General features: G+C 39.5%; 1 protein-coding gene across 2 annotated transcripts; it reads left to right on the top strand.

The window, feature by feature from the left end:
* Positions 1-2,664: 2,664 nt before the first annotated feature.
* Positions 2,665-14,645, top strand: LOC139970957 (2-Hydroxyacid oxidase 1-like). Of its 2 annotated transcripts, none has more exons than XR_011794268.1 (8): positions 2,665-3,308; positions 4,529-4,680; positions 5,789-6,044; positions 8,535-8,683; positions 10,365-10,456; positions 11,201-11,330; positions 11,793-11,862; positions 12,804-12,872. XR_011794268.1 is itself a non-coding variant. In XM_071977047.1 (8 exons), exons 1-8 carry the CDS (start codon positions 3,175-3,177, stop codon positions 12,872-12,874), a joined length of 1,086 nt encoding a protein of 361 aa, XP_071833148.1. In that variant the 5' UTR covers positions 2,671-3,174; the 3' UTR covers positions 12,875-14,645. The 2 variants fall into 2 exon arrangements, 1 of the variants encoding a protein (XP_071833148.1); XM_071977047.1 differs by having other exon boundaries at positions 2,671-3,308; positions 11,201-11,362; positions 12,804-14,645.
* The last annotated feature ends 4,209 nt before the right edge of the window (positions 14,646-18,854 follow it).

Here is an 18,854-nt window from a genome sequence, read left to right as displayed (position 1 = left end):
GCGCCAACCGATGGTGGCGCTCCGCTTAGATAGTCTCCACACATTAGCCGCCCCCCCCCATAATTTTCCCGTTCCGCCGCGCCTGGAATAGTCTAAACCTTTTCGTTTTCTGGTTTAAAATTAAATGCAGAGCTCACAACTGACCCGCGATTCGCGGGAATTAGACCCGCATTCCAACACCCAAACCCGCTGACCCGCACAAGCGTCCGAAAAAAAACCGCATTGTAATTGTCAAGTATACATAAAAAAATTGCCATCAAATTTTGACTTAGCAACCATCATTTCTTTAGCATTTAGCATAATAGAGTATAAAACCTCCTTTACAGCATCATTTGAACCTCAAATTAGCCTATATTTCTTTTCATTGGGGCGAGCAGCGAACATTTTCATGTCAAGGGAAAGAATGAATTATCACCTACTATTCAAAACCCCCTCCCCTTATACCCATCCCCCAGGACGGCGATTCGTGGCATGGACCAGCATTTGCCTTCTCAAGAGTTGGGAGCTATGTAAATGTATGAGCATGAGGATTTACAGTTTAACACCATTTTGCAGTTACAGGCTGGTTGTAAGAAACCTATAACCTATGAGAAATAAAATTTTTGAGAAAGATGATCCCAACTTTGTTTTATAAATATTTTAAAAAATTACACCTGGGAAACATTTTTTTAGAAGTAAATTAACATCACTATTGTACACTTTTGTCGCACCAAATTGCATCTGAGGGCATTCAGCAATAGAAAATTTTCCAAAGGGGAGGGGGCACCCCTCCCCTTAGACCAATCCCCCATATCACTCTAATGCCACTTTGGCCCCTCCCAAACAAAGGTCCTGGATCCGCCAGTGTCTATATATATACTATATATGGTCTATCATAACGCGTGTGTAGAATTGTGCTATGAAACCAACTGTGGCTGGTCTCGAACTCGACCGTGTCGTCGGGGAACATGACGCATTTTGGGATGGGGGCGACCGCCCCCCCCCCCCCCCATTCAGCATTTTTTTTAAATGATATCGCTAAGTAATTTCAAAATAGAAAGTGCTTAGATAAAACTTACAAGGCCTGGGAAGTGTCATTTCCGGGGATCTGGGAGACATTTTCGGCCAAAATTTGCTTGTACGCTTCGCGCCAACCTATGGTGGCGCTACGCTTAGATAATTTGCCTACAGGCTTCGCCCCTCCCTTGGCAAATTCCTCGCTACGCGCCTGTTTGAATTTGTAACGCAAACAGCAGATATCACATCATATCAGTGAGCATGAAAATGGCGTTCCAGGATGAAAATCCTCAAAACTGTCCGACTTGCCTGAAAAAATAACCAAAAATTTTCGCGCGCAAAGCGCGTTCAACGTGTCATTGTCAATATCATATAAGCAAGCATCGGTTATTACATCGCATGCCATCATGTACCGTACGGTCCGTTCAAATTGCGCAGTATACCGCGGGATGCTAATGTAAACAACGACATGTCTCATGTAGATGTATAAAAAGCATGGAGGTCCAATTATGTCAAAAGTTTCTTTTACATTAGTAATGGCGAATTAGGGGCTGCACCCCCGCCGCGCAGTGGCGGAGCGTCCATACGGTCAGGGGGGCGGATGCCCCCCCTGACGGACTCAAATGGACTGCTGGCGCCTTTTTCAGCTCTTTACCACTTTTTACTTATTCTAGATTATTGACTTTTTTATTGCGCTCTCATCTACTTATTGACATTTCTCACATTTTGTTGGTGTCATTTGGCGATGACACCCTATTCTTCGTTTATCTGCAAATTAGCCAGGCCCTGAAAGGGTCATTTCCGGCGATCTAGGGAGTACCTTTACTCAAAAATTGTCTGTGCGCTACGCGCCAACCAGTGGTGGCGCTCCGCTTAGTGTCGAAAGCGCCCCTACAGACCATTCTCGCCCCTCCTGACCAATACCCCTAGCTCCGCCACTGCCGCCGCGCCTCCTACGCCTATGTGTGTAGTGTTCGGTTGAAGGAAATATCTGCTATTTTTTCATTTCCTTCAACCAAGTTTTATAATAGCCGTTATAAGAGGTTTAATATTTCTACAGCAATAAATTAACTGTGTCTGAATTTTCGAAAATTCCTTCACCAACATTCTGCATCACACTTCCCTCTACTCGTGCAATTTTGACCGGTCTGTTAGGGGTTCAAGGAAGTTTTTCTATATTGGTTGTCCATAGATGACATTTTGTACAACATTATGGGTATGTTTTCAAGTGAGTTTATTCACGAGAAATGTGAATTTTCAAATTCTGAACAAATTTGGGGCCTCAAACCTTGAAAAGTGGGGCTGACGGGTATTGTGGGCCGCGACGTAGAATCACCTACAAAAGCAAAGACCCACAGGAGATGCGATCAGGTCGAACATGACGTGTGCCGGGTTGACAATCTTCAAAAAGGTTATGGATGGAAAAAAAAACTATTAGGAAATACTTGGTTCTCAGGCAAAAAGTGTACATCTGGTTGGTCATTTCAAGCCCGAGAAGTGCCGTTTCCGGTGATCTGGGGGGTATCAAAACCAGAAATTTTCTTGTACGCTGCGCGCCAACCGATGGTGGCGCTCCGCTTAGATAGTAATTCGCGCCCCCCCCCCCCCCCGGGTTAGAAAATCCTGGATACGCGCCTGTGAATAGTAGGCCTACAACTTCGGATTGTTATTGTTGTGGACCGGTGCACCGATTGCAATGGATCTATGTAGGCCTTATTGTGAATGCAACTCTACGACGGACCAGTTCCCTAGTTCGCTAGCGTTTATTGATTACCTTATAATATAACGCCTAAAAATGTGCGACATTTGTGATTGTGAACAAAAGTATTTTGTGTTCTAGAACACTTAGCAGCCATATATCAACTTTCACTTCCTCCCTCGATGGTGGTGAAGAAAGTAAAAAACTCAGCACATTTTTTACGGTACCGTCACTGGCTTATCAGCGCAAATGTTTCGGCGACGGTGTTAGCAGATTTCCGCTTATTGTCATGGTCACTTCATTGTATTGACATCGCGACTAAGTCACATAGTCCAAGGTCCATATCCATGATCACCGAAAAAGCTCTGCAGATAACTTGCATCCAGCTAAATTGATTTACTATTTGTTACGTTGTTACACCAGTCCACGTCTACGGTTGGCGTATATCTAACGTTAAAAATCTCAGAGACAGTTCCAACATGAACTCCATTGTGTGCCTTGATGACCTGGAAAAGTATTCTAAACGGATGTTAGGGAAGTCAGTTTATGATTACTATGCCACAGGTGCAAATTCAGAGCAGACTCTGCATGAAAACGTTGAATCATTTCAAAGGTAGAGAAACTGCAGAACTAAACAATGTTTTCCCTAGGCCTTACAAAGAAAGATTAAGAAGTTATAAAGTCTAGTAGTGACTACACAGCCCTTGCAAAAAACGGAACTAATTTAGAATCAGTGACCGGATATGTATACCAACTGTTTAAACAACATTATGCTAAAACCCCTGGCATTGGCATATAATTCAATATTTCTAAACCAGGACTAGCTATAGGCCTAGACTATATCATGTTTTCAAACTTAGGCCTGAATAATATGGAACGGCAAAACCGACAAGCATTAAAATATTAAACCTAAGTTATCGCCACATAATGACCAAGAACAATTTAAGTCCTTACGTGGCACTAATACCAGTAACAGCACCTCCGCATTATGACCAAGAACATTTTACTTATCATGCAATCCTAACACTGCCACATAATGACGCCAATACCGACAATATTCACAAGTCCTTATGTGGGGATCTCGCATGTCGCCACATAAGGACCAACGAACCGCATAAGCCCTTATGTGGTGATATGAGAGCTGTATCCACATAATGACCAACGAACCACTTGGTCCTTATGTGGATACTCTCATATCACCACATAAGGACTAACACAGTTCGTTGGTTATTATGTGGATATCGCCACATAAGGAATAACGCGGTTCGTTGGTCATTATGTGGATACTCTCATATCGCCACATAAGGACTAACGCAGTTCTTTGGTCATTATGTGGATACTCTCATATCGCCACATAAGGACTAACGCAGTTCTTTGGTCATTATGTGGATACTCTCATATCGCCACGTAAGGACTAACGCAGTTTGTGGTCCTTATGTGGATACTCTCGTATCGCCACATAAGGACTTTGTTGGTCCTTATGTGGATACTCGAACCTTATATGCACACTTAAATGACAGCTCATACAAAATCTGGCAAGGATCACTAAGCCCCCTTTCCTTTCTAGTTTTCTGGTTCTTGTTTGGCAAGTTACCACTGGGAGGTTTGTCATGGCTTTAAAGTCCAGGTAGGCCATAATCAGGCTGTGCACCAACTTGACCACAGTTATATATGGATGGATGGACTGTAGTGCAGGAGGCAATGCTGTTTTAATGCAGACTATCAAAAATCGTCCAGTTCTGATAACGGATTGTGACTAAATGGTGCACCTAATATCATGATACGACCTAGATGCTGGTTCAATTGCCCAATTTATACCATCTTTACTTTTAGGATAAGACTGTGTCCACAGTTATTGAAAGATGTGTCGGAGAGACATTTGTCTACCACAATTCTTGGTAGGAAATTATCATTCCCTGTGGCAATCGCTCCAACAGCGATGCATTCACTTGCTCATCCAGAGGGTGAAATAGCTACTGCTAAAGGTGAGTGATACCTGATAGGACTTTGTTTCTCGTTTTAATTTCATATGAGAGCCACCCAAGAAAGATTGGTTGTTGCAGAGGGGCAAGGTAGGGTCAGCCTTGAGCCTAAGGTCATAAGGGGTGTGCATACCTGACGAGTGCAAGGTTGTGTGTCTGATATTTTATTGAAAGCTGGATTGAAGTCTTTTGTGGGCTGATATGGCTCAAAGGCCTCCTATCTAAGTACCCTTTCTGTCGGAGTGTCAGAATCCCGGCTCAGTACAGGGTGAGACATAATAATAAAACACATTCAATATGCGTGAGAGAGAATATACTTCTCTCCTACTTGGTGGTTTGGGTATATCTCAAATGACATAGGTGACCTCGGGGAAGTTGTATGTTATGGAAAATATATACAAGTGACCTGAATGAGTATAGAATATATGCCAGTCGTTTAATTAACTTATTATACTGAGCTGCCTCAAATAGTTTGTTAATCCATGCAGTAGTCTATGAACTAGACACTAAACGTTGTTAAGGAGTGCACAGTGAGTTGCTGGTTTATTTGGCACTGAGAAAAACTGCACATTAGATCAGCAGAGCGCCAGCCTGCTGGTTAACAGAACATGATTAGTTTCGTTTTGCCTTGGTTGCTATACCTGCATCTTTCCCAGTATTATATTGATTTAACTCTGAAAAAGTACATTTGTTCATCAGAAACTTCTCACTTACACCATGGAGCTATAAACAGAGTAAAAATATGAAAAAGAGAGCAAGGAATTTTTTCTTGGCTAGAGTGGGATTTGAATCGGTGACCTCATTTTTACAAACCCCTGAGGTCACGGATCTAAGTCCCATTCTAGCCAAAAAATTTATTGTTCTTTTCCAAATGTAGTTCTACTTACATAGTAAATTACTGTCAGGGAATAATTCATTGGGAATCGCATCGCAAAATGCTATGCAAAATGGGCAAATTGCTAGTATACAAGTGCAAAGATGTACAGCATTTTTTTGGTACAAATGAATGATAGTATTTTGTAAGGGAACTTTCAGAGCCTACGAGACCACTATATTACAAAATTCGAGCACTAAATTCCCCGTTCGTTCTTGTTTCTCTCGAAATGTTTAGCTGCTGCCTCTTTGCAGTCGGGCATGATATTGAGTTCTTGGTCCACCACAAGCATGGAGGATGTGATTTCTGCTTCTCCCAACTGCTTGCACTGGTTTCAACTCTACATCGTTAAAGATAGAAGGCTGACGGAGACCATTGTCAGGCGTGCCGAGAAAGCCGGATACAAAGCGTTGGTCGTGACGGTCGATACTCCCGTCGTCGGGATAAGATTGGCAGATTTAAGAAATGGATTCAAAGTTGACAGCAGTATCAGGTCTGGGTGGTTTCCTTTGATCATGATTTGTCATTTCAATAGTTATAATTGTGACATTACTGAACTACATACTGTATGACATCAAAATTGGGATTAACGTTTTATGCATGGTTTCAAAATATTATGATTCATGTAATAAATCGTTGTACTGGGAGATCTGACATAAAGGCATTGAAGACTCGCTCCAAACCGTGTGCCGCCGTCTGAAAAAGTTAACTTTCCGTTGCTTGCAAGTGAAATTTTTGTTCGTGTCGCTACAAAATGCAGACAGTAATGAAAGGTGATACCTTGTTATCTTTTTTGTAGATGGACTGCTATGTACACTGTTGTGGGTATTGACCCTATCTGCATGTATTGACTGTGCACTAGTGTCTAATTACTGACGGTAGCAAGCTGTGTGTGTATTTTCTGGGATTGATGGTGGTGTCTAACTGTCACTTCTGTTACACCTCATTCGAAACTAGGTCAGATTACCGCCATGAGACGTTTCTTTGTGCGCGAGTCTTCAATGCCTTTAAGGTTTAGATGAACCTCATGTTATGATATGGCTAGGTCCAAATTAGTGCAAAACATTGCTGGTCACTTGTATGCTACAATGGTCTAACTGTCATAAACTAGTTCATAAAAATGTATTAATTAATGTAAAATGTTTCAAGGAATCACCAAACCTATCATGTCTGCGTTCTCTTTTCTGTAAAAACCAAATTAAAAACGCGTAGTAAGTCATTGAAGATTTCATTCAGTTCTCGACATCTTCTACGCTGAGACACTTTTGTAAATTCATAGCAGTATTAACCGTATGTAAAGGCAAACTGGGAAATTTTGAAAAAATTCGACTTTGTTTTTGTTTATTTGAAATGATAACAACCAGATTTGCCATGTGAACTGCATACATACATATACAAACTCAAAAAGTGATTTAAAGGCATTGAAGACTCGCCCCAAACCGCGTGCGGCCATCTGAAAAAGTTAACTTTCTGTTGCTTGCAAGTGACGTTTTGTTTGTGTCGCTACAAAATGCAGACAGTAATGAAACCTGATACCTTAATTGTTATCTTTAGCTGGACCTGAGATGTCCATCGCTGTATCGTTTGTATACTGTGCTGTGGGTATTGACCGCATCTGTATGTACTGACTGTACACTAGTGTCTAATTACCAAGGGTAGCAAGCTGTGTGTGTATTTTCTGGGATCGATGGTAGTTTTTAACACTGTTACACCTCATACGAAACTAGGTCAAATTACCGGCATTAGACGTTTCTTTTTGCGCGAGTCACCCTTTGAGGTTTATCCAGTGGTCTGAGATGACTAAACATATGGTTGGACAAATCAAAACTGTACATGTTGTTGAGTAGCGTATAAACAGTACAGCCTTTCAAGGCAAATTAACCACGTAGAGCCAAATACTGAATAAGTATAATTCCAGCTTGTGAGAGTTACTACAAGCAACCTCAGTCCTGTATTATGAGGTACTACTGTGTATTTGTTTGAATTGAGTTCAAAGTAATATCAATCTCATATTGGATATTCTTATGTAAATAGATTTAAGCATGTATGATCAGTAGGTGTGACCAGACACTTCCATTTATGTATTGGATATCTTTCACTCTATACACACACACACACACACATGTGACATTCAAATAAATACACTGTTGAATAAAAAATATACCAAGATCTCAAACATAAGTATGAGCATTTTTGTAAACAACTCAAATCATTGATCTTTTCCAATGTCTGGACTATTGGGAACAACCAGAAATTGTTATCCACTCAGTTTGGTTACTTGCAGTGCATGCTTGTGCGTGTGAGAATGTGAATGTGTTGTAACCCTATTTTTTGACCACGATATCTCAAGAATGGGAATGTTGTACTTGGCGTATGGCTTGCCCGTAATGTGTACACGTTTGGTGTTCTTGATGAGCAGGCCAACATTAGCAGGGGTCAACAGAGCAATCCCTACAAGAAAGTATGTACCTACATCATAGTTCAGCCTTGTAATACGCAACAAGTCTTTGATAGACATCAGAGGTCAACCGAGGTCAAAATGTGAAAACCTGATACACATTACATCTGAACAAGGGGAATGTTGTTATGAAGAGAGTATGTGGCTTTCCCCATTAGTGAGATCCTTAGGGTGCCTATTATTTTTGGTGGGGACCAAAGGTCAACAAAGGTCATCAAGTACAAATGGTTAATGCCATATATCTCAACTTGAAATTTGCACTGACATGGGTGGATTGCATTGATGATATGCAACAAATCAGTGAGTTGCCAAAATCAATGCCTACAGCTGCAATTAAGAAATTCAGCTTTTCTGATATTGTTCAGAAACCACCGGGAGGGAATAGTCACTATAGTTCACTTTATGAAAATTTTAATATAGATGGAAGTGTATGCACAACTTAATATGAAGGGATGATGCTAGAAAAAAGTTGATTATATTGGAGTCATATAGCCTAAAATGTACTTGTTGTTTTCCATGTTTCAGACTTCCAAATTTGGAGCATGAAAATTCTTCTAACACAAAGGGGGACCTGTATGGACCTATTCAGATTTCTCCGGCAGTAACATGGAAAGATGTAGGTTGGCTGAAAACTATCACAAAGCTTCCAATTGTCCTTAAGGGCATTCTCTCAGGTAAAGAACAATAGAGTAGGTAGTTTCCTTCTGTGACCCCCCAAAAAATGGTGTTAGAATGGTATTGACTGAAGTGGTGTTGGTTGGAATGGTGTTTGGTGATATCTAATAACCATACCACGTAGGAGTTCAAGTAAATAAGGATAAGTGAGGTGTATGTTTGTGTCTGTTTAGATTTCCCACAAACATCAAGATGCACTGCCTCTGTTTGGGCAAAGCAGGGGAAATGGAGTCATGTTGCTAATGAAAAAAGGTTAGAATTTTCTACAAATTATCATTTAAAGCATTAAAAATGTCTAGTCAGAATGATTGTCTTTCTTTTAATTTTTCTACTTGTGGGAAAGCATTCTCATACACTAGTTAGCGTTATAGCTGCCTGTACCTATTAGTATGGATTCATACTCATACACTAGCATTATAGCTGCCTGTACTTGTAGTATGGATCCATACTCATTCTCATACACTAGCGTTATAGCTGCCTGTACCTATTAGTATGAATCAGTACTCATATGCTAGCGTTATAGCTGCCTGTAATTGTAGTATGGATCCATACTCATTCTCATACACTAGCGTTATAGCTGCCTGTACCTATTAGTATGAATCAGTACTCATATGCTAGCGTTATAGCTGCCTGTAATTGTAGTATGGATCCATACTCATTCTCATACACTAGCGTTTTAGCTGCCTCTACCTATTAGCATGAATTCGTACTCATATGGTAGCATTATAGCTGCCTGTACCTTGTAGTATGGATCCGTACTCATACGCTAGGGTTATAGCTGCCTGTACCTTGTAGTATGGATCCATACTCATACACTAGCGTTATAGCTGCCTGTACCTATTAGTATGAATCTGTACTCATACGCTAGGGTTATAGCTGCCTGTACTTGTAGTATGGATCCAATACTCATTCTCATACACTAGCGTTATAGCTGCCTGTACCTATTAGTATAAATCAGTACTCATATGCTAGCATTATAGCTGCCTGTACCTTGTAGTATGGATCCATACTCATATGCTAGCGTTATAGCTTCCTGTACCTTGTACAGTATGATGGATCCATACTCATACGCTAGCATTATAGCTGCCTGCATGTACCATGTAGTATGGATCTGTACTCATACGCTAGGGTTATAGATGCCTGTACTTGTAGTATGGATCCATACTTATTCTCTACACTAGCATTATAGCTGCCTCTACCTATTAGTATGAATCCATACTCATACGCTAGCATGATAGCTTCCTGTACCATGTAGTATGGATTCTTACTCATACGCTAGGGTTATAGCTGCCTGTACTTGTAGTATGGATTCGTTACTCATACCATATATGCTAGTGTTATACCTGCCTGTACTTTGTAGTATGGAATGGATTTGTACTTATAGGTGGTATATATTGGAATCTAGCATAGATACTTGCAAAATGAAGTATTTGTGCTCAGGCTTGGAGCCGTGTACTGGTACTCATAAATTATATGATAAGTGTATTCTCCTTTTACTCACGCTCATGCTGTTGTACTCGTACCACAAAGTCTGCCTTTAACCAGAACTATCTTGGTTAGAGATAATTATCACAGCCCACAATGTCCCTACCACAACACGTCTCAAACATCAACACTCCCATAAATTCACTACATCTAAGATAGATCCTATCCTCAGTCTTGATTGTCTCTCTCTTACAGGCAGTGATGCTGAGCTTGCCGTTGAAAACGGTGTCGCTGGCATAATTGTTTCCAATCACGGAGGAAGGCAGCTAGATGGCGTACTGGGTACAGTAAGTCTCTTTGCATATTAGAAAACTATTAATTGTGCGTTACTAGATCTACACTGTGGTCTGTTGCATATTGATATGTGTTCTACTGGTTGAATCATTCAGCAGGGGTGCGAGAGGGAGGGGCGGTGAGGAGGTGTGGTGTGAATGTACCTGTCACATCCCTCTGCGTACTGGCCTGTGTATCGTTACCTGCAACTTGTGAACACTGTCACTCATAACTCTTGTCAACCATCCACATTGAATAAACACTGTACCCCATTAGCATAACGTTTGCGAGACAGCTTTAAGAATATTCTTGCTGCTGTAACAATGTTTGATTTCAACATATTAAAAGAGGTGAACAGAAGCTTTGTTGATTGTTTGTGTGCTTGTTGCATTAGTGTTAATACTGTACTTCATGGAGTCACATGAATGATAAACTCCTTTGAGAGGTCAGATGAAGTTTTCAGAATGAAAGATTTCTACATAATGATTGAAAACAACCATATTTTTCAACTTAATTGTGATGAAAATATCAACTCACCTTCCCAAAAAATCATACATTTGTAGTAAAACATTTACTTATGATGTTCCTCCTACCTAAAAGTGTGAAAAATATTGTATTTCAGACATTGCCAGCTCAATTTTGATGAATTATCAACTCACTCATAGAATATTCATATCTTTGTAAATTGTCATAAACAGTTTTTTACCAAGGTGCTCTTTCCCACCTAATAATTTAAAAACATTGTGTTTGTTGTTTAGATTGATGCTCTTCCAGAGGTCGTAGAGGCTGTGAAAGGGTCTGATGTTGAAGTTTACCTAGACGGTGGGGTACGGAAGGGAACTGACGTCCTGAAGGCCCTGGCTCTCGGAGCGAGGGCGGTGTTTATCGGTAGGCCGGTACTTTGGGGATTGGCATACAAGGTGCATTCAAAACTTGGTTTTGTTCTTTTATATGAGCTTCACTGTTGCATTAAGTTTAAATTGAAAAGAAATCATTGATAGCATTACATATTCCCCCAATGTTTCCCTGTACTTGCAAACCTTTTAAATTGAAACATCTGATAACCATGAATCCATTAAACAGCTTGCTTTTTGTATATGAAAAAAAAAGAACATACAAGCATCTGCCATGTCAGTGAATATTTCTATTCGCACTATGCTCTGTTCAGAAGCCTCTAATGAGTATGGTGTACCCCCCTCCCTTTGGTTATACCCAATTAACCGAAAATATGTGAAGGAGTGAACATTAATTTCGACAGCTTTGCCAAAAATTTTAGAAATTGGTACATGAAGAAGTTAAAACTTCTTTATACTTTTGTATTGTGAATTGTTTGTTTTCTTCTCGTTTTAGGGTGAGGAAGGAGTGAAGATGGTCTTAGAAATGCTCAAAAATGAATTCAGTACTGCCATGGCTCTATCAGGTTAGTTTTGTTTAGCAGACTAATTAAGCCCTTCATGGCGTTAGCAGGTATGGAATGGATATGTGTATTCGGAACTGTTCAATAGATTAATTCAGTGTCACCATTGAGCTATTATCCTTGGTTAGTTTATTCAGCAGATGAATTCAATACATCTATGGTGTTATGTGGTTAATTTGTTCAACAGATGATCGCAGTACTGCCATGGTGTTAGCCGGTTAGTTTTTTTAAAATATTAGCAGATAAATATAGTACTGCCATGGCACTATCCCATTGGTTGGTTCAATAGATAAATTCAGTGTCACCATTGAACTATTATCCTTGGTTAGTTTTATTCAGCAGATGAATTCAATACATGTATGGTGCTATGTGGTTAATTTGTTCAACAGATGATTGCAGTACTGCCATGGTGTTAGCCGGTTAGGTTTTTTTTAAATAATAGCAGATAAATATAGTACTGCCATGGTAATCTCCCATTGGTTGGTTCAATAGATAAATTCAGTGTCACCATTGAACTATTATCCTTGGTTTAATAGTTTTATTCAGCAGATGATGCTACTTGGTTAATTTGTTCAACAGATGATTGCAGTACTGCCATGCTGCTGGCCGGTTAGTTTTGTTGATCAGATGATATCAACTTCAACAAAGTTTCAGGGAATGTTAGTTAGGAAGTACAGTAGTCAGGGGAATTTGATTCAATATTCAACATTTCTTCACCCAGACACTTTTACATATCCATATTAATAACTATAAAAAACTTCAAATTCGAAATCTTCAAATTTTTATACTTTTTATTACGGGATATTATTGTCTAGTAGCACAGAAAACTTTATCAAGATCCAACTTGCTCTGGTGGCATGTAACTCAACTCACTGATGACATTACCGATCGAGTCATTGGAACTGCGTATATAACTCAGTTAAATATTTCCATTTTGCCCACAGGTTGTACCAATGCACAGGAAATACCGAAATCAGTGATAAGATATTTACCAAACCATGCATCAAAGTTATAAGATGTTACTTTGCGAAAGATGGAGAATGATGATCATTATTGGCCCTGTCAAGCATCTTCTAAATCTCACTTGATCCTATACGCAAACTTAACAGCTACACACCGTCAAATTCTCCTGATCTTCTCGTTGGAGATGCCTTCTGGTGCTACTTGCTGAAAATGGACCTGATGAAGTTTGAATCCCTCAGTTGGATTTATATAACACTTTTCATTTTGAGAAATGACTTTTTAGACAAGTGGTGGTCATTAACTTAAGTGACTGGACTATAAAGGCTAATATACAGACATTTAGGTCAGTTCATCAGATGCAACACAAAACACAGTGGGAAAACATAAGACTTTCGCGGCCTCAAGACATGTAAATTTGTCGAGGGAAAATGGTTGTTGAATGTCACTCAATGGTGCTCTCTTGTTTATGTAAAGTTAAAAGAATGGATTTACATTAATATTTAGTCCTGAACTGAGGATCCCACATCCTAATCTTTATAAAAAGCCTTAAGGAGCATTCCAGAGTTTAGCATATTTTAAGAGTGAATATCTTGAAAGCCGGAAGAGCAAACATTTTTACTTGCACTCAATATTTTCTTTTTTCATGAACTATAAAATATCATGCAAGATTAAAATTTTACCTCTAGCCATGGTTTAGTGAGCCAGGTGGTTGAATTTCTTGCCACGTAACATAGAATATGATTATTATTATATATTAAAAGATCAATCAATGCATATTGTGTAACGGTAACATATAAATTTGTTGAAACTACTCACAAGGTTCGATGTACTTCTTCATTAAAACCTTAACCCCATTTCGGTGTTTTGCTTGTAATGGTCTACAGACATAGGCAGCTGTGTTATTAATACATAAATATGAAAGTTTGTTAAACTATGCACTGTGTTACATATACATGTAGCTTGTAAACAAATGCACCATGTTAATAGTGCATTTCATTTATTGAAACACAAGTTGGCCCATTCATGTACAGGAAGTGGAATATGTTTGATATAAAGTGGTACATATGGGAATTGTTACATAGTAGCAGAAGAGCTAAAACACAACAGAACAAATAAACAAAACAAAAGAAGGAAGACTTGTTTTCTTGAGGGCTTTATTAAATGAACTGGTTGCACGGATCAGTGACTCCCGGGTTTTTGGTTACTCGGACCTTGACTGGGTGCTTGAGCCTCTGGTGACTGGTAGGATAGCAGACGGGGTTGGCTTGCTTCAGGTAAACGCGAGTAATCCCATCCGTATAGGCCGAAATGTTTTTTTCAAATTAACGCGATCAAGTCCAGGTGCGAATCTGATGAGGTCAAGAATTGGCAGGTCCGAAGTACCACAGAGTCTCACAGTTTTTGATAATCCAGGTAATATGATGAGTAGGAGGTTATAATGCCTGACCTTGCAGATTTAAAAATCAAAGAGAGTCAGAATATGAAATGTGAAGGCCTTCATGAGGATTACGGAGAAAAAGTATGTTCCTTCACGGAACGGATGTGGAGAGTGGACCAAGATTAATGTAGCCACCAGGATGATAACTAGATATGACCGTGATTCTAGATAGAATTAACAAGTGAGCTGGGTACAGTTGCTATTACACAGGTCTTACTCTGGTGGTGTCCCTATGTCAATTGACCCTTCTGAACTCTGCAAACTGGGGTCATTAACAGCATGGGTCAAGTTGATACCCTGGGAGATGGTAGTCTTCAAGCAAAGGGCAGCTGGTGATCCAGCTCATACTTATAAACTGCAAAGTTGACTCAAATGGGTCAGCTTGCTGGGGTAACAGAATGAATTAAACGTAAGCATACAAGGTTTGTTTCCTTTAAGATGGCTGAATACAGTGTTCATTGGATTTACATAACCACCAAGAGAATTATGGAATTCCACAAACAGAAAATACTTGCGCCAGAAAAAAACATGGGTCATGTGTAAGGCGGAATTATGATGGCAAATATGTTCTGTTTCATGCTCAATCCCACTTATATCTGTTATATGGTGTGGACAGTGTCAAATGAACACCCACCCTCTGGGGCCGTGCGGTACCAATTACTTTGTTCTCCCTCCCCTGACCCCCCCACCCGACCCCCTCCTGTATATTTATTAAGTTTCGTGGGACCAACTCAGAATAGAATGCTCGTATTTCTGGCCAGGAAGTGTTCACAGGGACCCCTTGAATGTGGGTCAGCTTCACCTTTGGGGCATTGCATTGACCTCACCTAAGTGTTGGATAATAATTTGGCTCTGGATATAGCAATGTTAGAAGTTCAGTACTATCACTCAGCGTAGATGTATCTTTACAATGGAGCTTAGAAAATAAACCATGCAATGAGTATTTGTCTTTAATTATGAATTTTGTGAAATTATATTACTGTCAAGTGTTGTGCATTGAAGTGAAACAATTGGACACCAAAAATATCGTTGTCTATTTCCTCAGTCTAAATGGTGTTGCATATATCTTCCATGGGGGTGTTACTAAAACGAATGACAATTGCGTTACACATAACGAATGACAATATGTTGTACACACTAAAAAATTGCGTTGACTAAAACGAATGACAGTAATGACAGCACAGACATTTGCTTCAACCGGATATCACAGTTCAGACTTCGTGGATATCTAGATCTAGTAAAGTACGGACAAGATAAAAACGCACCTTATAGTAAGCGAAATTGTAAGTCTGATTTTAAAAAGTAAATTTAACGTCATTTTTCCGATATTAATTGTTAGAAACTAACAATACTATAATCTTGAAACGGCTTCAGTTATCTTTCTATATAAATCTACAGAGGTAAAAAGCACAGCACTCAAGCGCATTCTCACACAAAAACTTTCCCTGTGGTTTCAAATTACACCAAAACCCTGCAACCACGTAACATGCGATTTTCCTCAAATCATTTTTGCGCAGAAAACCAATAACCGCATTTACTCCACTCCGTTGATCATTCTATCTCCACTCAACACTGTCCTTCGTTGTCATTCGCTGTCATTCGCTGTCATTCGCTGTCATTCGCAAGTGATAATTAACCCTGTACAAAGTCAATTGTCATTCGGTCATTCGCTGTCATTCGTTTTAGTTTGTCCCCTTCCATGGGTGCTCTTTTCTTTATATTATGATTAAAGAACATGGTTAGATCGCGTTATTAGAATTTATAAACAATGGAATAACATTTAGGCATTCACTGCAGCCGTGAAAATCAGTTCAAGCTTTAACGAGCATTTCCTAGATTTAGTGACGGTCGAATATCATGGAAAGTTGGAACAGCTATATAGAAGACATAATTAGCACGCAAACATTTCTTAGACGGCAGCATTTCATAAGTAACTTCTACTGTATGTCATCTTCAAAAATATCTCACTCACAAAAAGATGACATAACGTTACATCCTTCCGCTTACCCAGTAGAGTGTGCTTGCTTTAACTGGGGAGGTTTGCTGCTACTCAAAGCGTTCGGGTAGTTAACTTCCGAGTTTAGGCTCCAACCCACACACAACCTTAATTCTCGTAAAAGATTTCGAAATGGTTACCAGAAAGTCAGAAGAGAGTACATCATGCCGTCACGCTGTGATGCCTCAGTGATGTAATCATGTTGGTGATCATGGCATCTCTTCATCATTCTTTATCAGACTCCCGAAGGAGCTGACAGGATAATAAAATCCCCTCTGATAACAATCATTGATACGTTTTAACGGCGTTCATATAAGATTTGCAGTACCTATTACAATTAGTTGTCAAACTTAAGCATCACTGTACCCTGAGTACGCATTTAGTACAATTGTCAGTAAACCCAAGCAATACTTAGCAAAAATTAATGACAACTTTACATTTTCTAGCTCAAGAAATATATAGTTTGTCTGTTATTGCTCATAAACTATGTTTCATTGCTAAAAGTCACGGTACAACCTCCTTATGAATATGTATATGTTTCAGGAAAACACCTACCTTGTTTGATATAGTTTTTTTGTCCTGAATATCAAGTGAAAAATTAAATGTTTCTGTTCAAACACTAAAGATATGTTATAGAAACAGGAAAACATTCGAAAAGGTAAAAAAACGAACATTTGACACCCTTTGATTACATGTGACGTAGTTGTAATGTACAACTGGGAAAATATTTACCATAACACGTGGTTAAATTCATTGCGCAATAACGTACACTGAGCGTGTGAGTCACACTGTGCATTACAACGTGCAAACGATATTGTGTATGTGTACACAACAGGAAAAGATAGAAATTACGGAAGCTCTTAGCGAGCATTTAGGTATGATGCTTCCTCCAGCGTGTACAGTGTATGTTCAGTAACAGTGCTTTTGTTCAATACCACGTGATTTTCTGCTTATCGACTATAAAGCGAATTGGGATATTAAGGGTGGAAGGCAAAAGTCATTTGAAAAAGAAAAGTTTTCAAGATCGATATTAGCCGTTTGGTTGGCTACTTACAATGACTTATAAGTGATTCATTTCTTGTACAACATATTTTGAAAGGCACTAAATTTGCGACTGAAAATATTTGGCTCTCAAACTTCACCTACCAGTAGGGAAGGGTTAGAGAGGTGGGGATGGCGATTTGAATGGGTGTCCAATGTTCAAGCAATGTTTTTTTTATAATACCTACGTATAACCCAATTCAAATAGAAATAACAACCGTGGGTTATTAGATACGAAAAAGGGAGAGAAAAAAATGGAATTGCATACTACATCTATCGTTATTCCGGATTCACCTTTAAACTATGCTTAATCTCTGGAATGCTCCTTTAAGGATAAATTAACGAAGACGTAACTGAAGTGCAGTCCATTGACATAAATTTTATGAAAGATCAAACTTTTCATTTTAACTCCATATAAACAACAGAACACCTTTTATGACATTCAACACTATTTGTTACTGACAAATTTATAATGGATTGTAAACATTTTTGTTAAGCCATCAAAGTCTCATGTCTAATCCTATCGAGTTTCGTAATGCATCTGAGCAACTGACCTGTAATGACATGTGTGCTCTTAGAAGTATTCCAGCCACTATACGAGGCTCACATGAAGCTTAAAGGGACCTTTCTCAAATGTAAAAGTGGTATAGAAATACTGGCAAACTGTATAGAAGTGTTTTCTAATAGTCTGCAACAAATCAAAATTAATTTATACCTACAGTTATCCTTTACCCTTTCACTTGAGTTTGTTATGTGGTATTCATGGACATAAATTCCAAATTTCGACATCAGTGTCGTCACTAAAAATGTTTGACTAGCGGAGGGGGGGGGGGGCGGGGGCAGGGGTGGCAGCTTGTCATCGGATATTGCTTGATACAAAAGAGCTGGCGTTTTCACGGGCACTGTGTAATGCCAGCCATTATAGGCTACATTTGGACTTTTGTTTTTGGATCTTTTAAAGTCCAAATTTTGAAGGAATAAAAAGAGGCAATATTTTGAGATGAAAAGTCAACATTGTGAGATTTGGGGACACAGTTTTTCTTTCCTTTGTCCCTGTTAAGCCACCGTACCATGCTGACATATTGTCACGGCACTCAAAACTAAACTGCCGCATGCAACCAACACAGTAGTCTTCTGCTGTACACATTAAGTAAAGTAAAATTTTGGGTCTGTCGGCAAAAGGAGAAAAGGTGAAGAGAGCGGAAGGGGAAGAAAGAAGGAAAGCTGAATAGAAAAAGGAGAACGGGAGCTTCTTCCGTGCCAAATTTGACTTAAAATATGCACCAGATTGCATCTAAGGACGTTCAAACTAATTTTTCCAAAGGGGGAGGGGTAGACCCCCTACCCTTAGACCCCTCCCCCATTTCAGTCACCACTTCCAGATCCGTCGGCAAATCAAATTCTCCACACCCCCAACAAAAACCCCTTCGCTACGCCCCTGCGTACCTGTTTGTATCACACTGTCTTTCAAACGCCTGCCTCAGTAAATCAGCATTTAAGAATTGTGAAGTTGTTCTAACAGGAGCATAGCTGTTTCCACACTTAACGGTTTATAAT

The sequence above is a fragment of the Apostichopus japonicus genome, chromosome 8, assembly GCF_037975245.1.
Source record: "Apostichopus japonicus isolate 1M-3 chromosome 8, ASM3797524v1, whole genome shotgun sequence".
NCBI classification, from domain to species: domain Eukaryota; kingdom Metazoa; phylum Echinodermata; class Holothuroidea; order Aspidochirotida; family Stichopodidae; genus Apostichopus; species Apostichopus japonicus.
The sequence above is the reverse complement of the archived record's forward strand: the minus strand, read 5'-3'. Positions and strand labels throughout refer to the sequence as shown.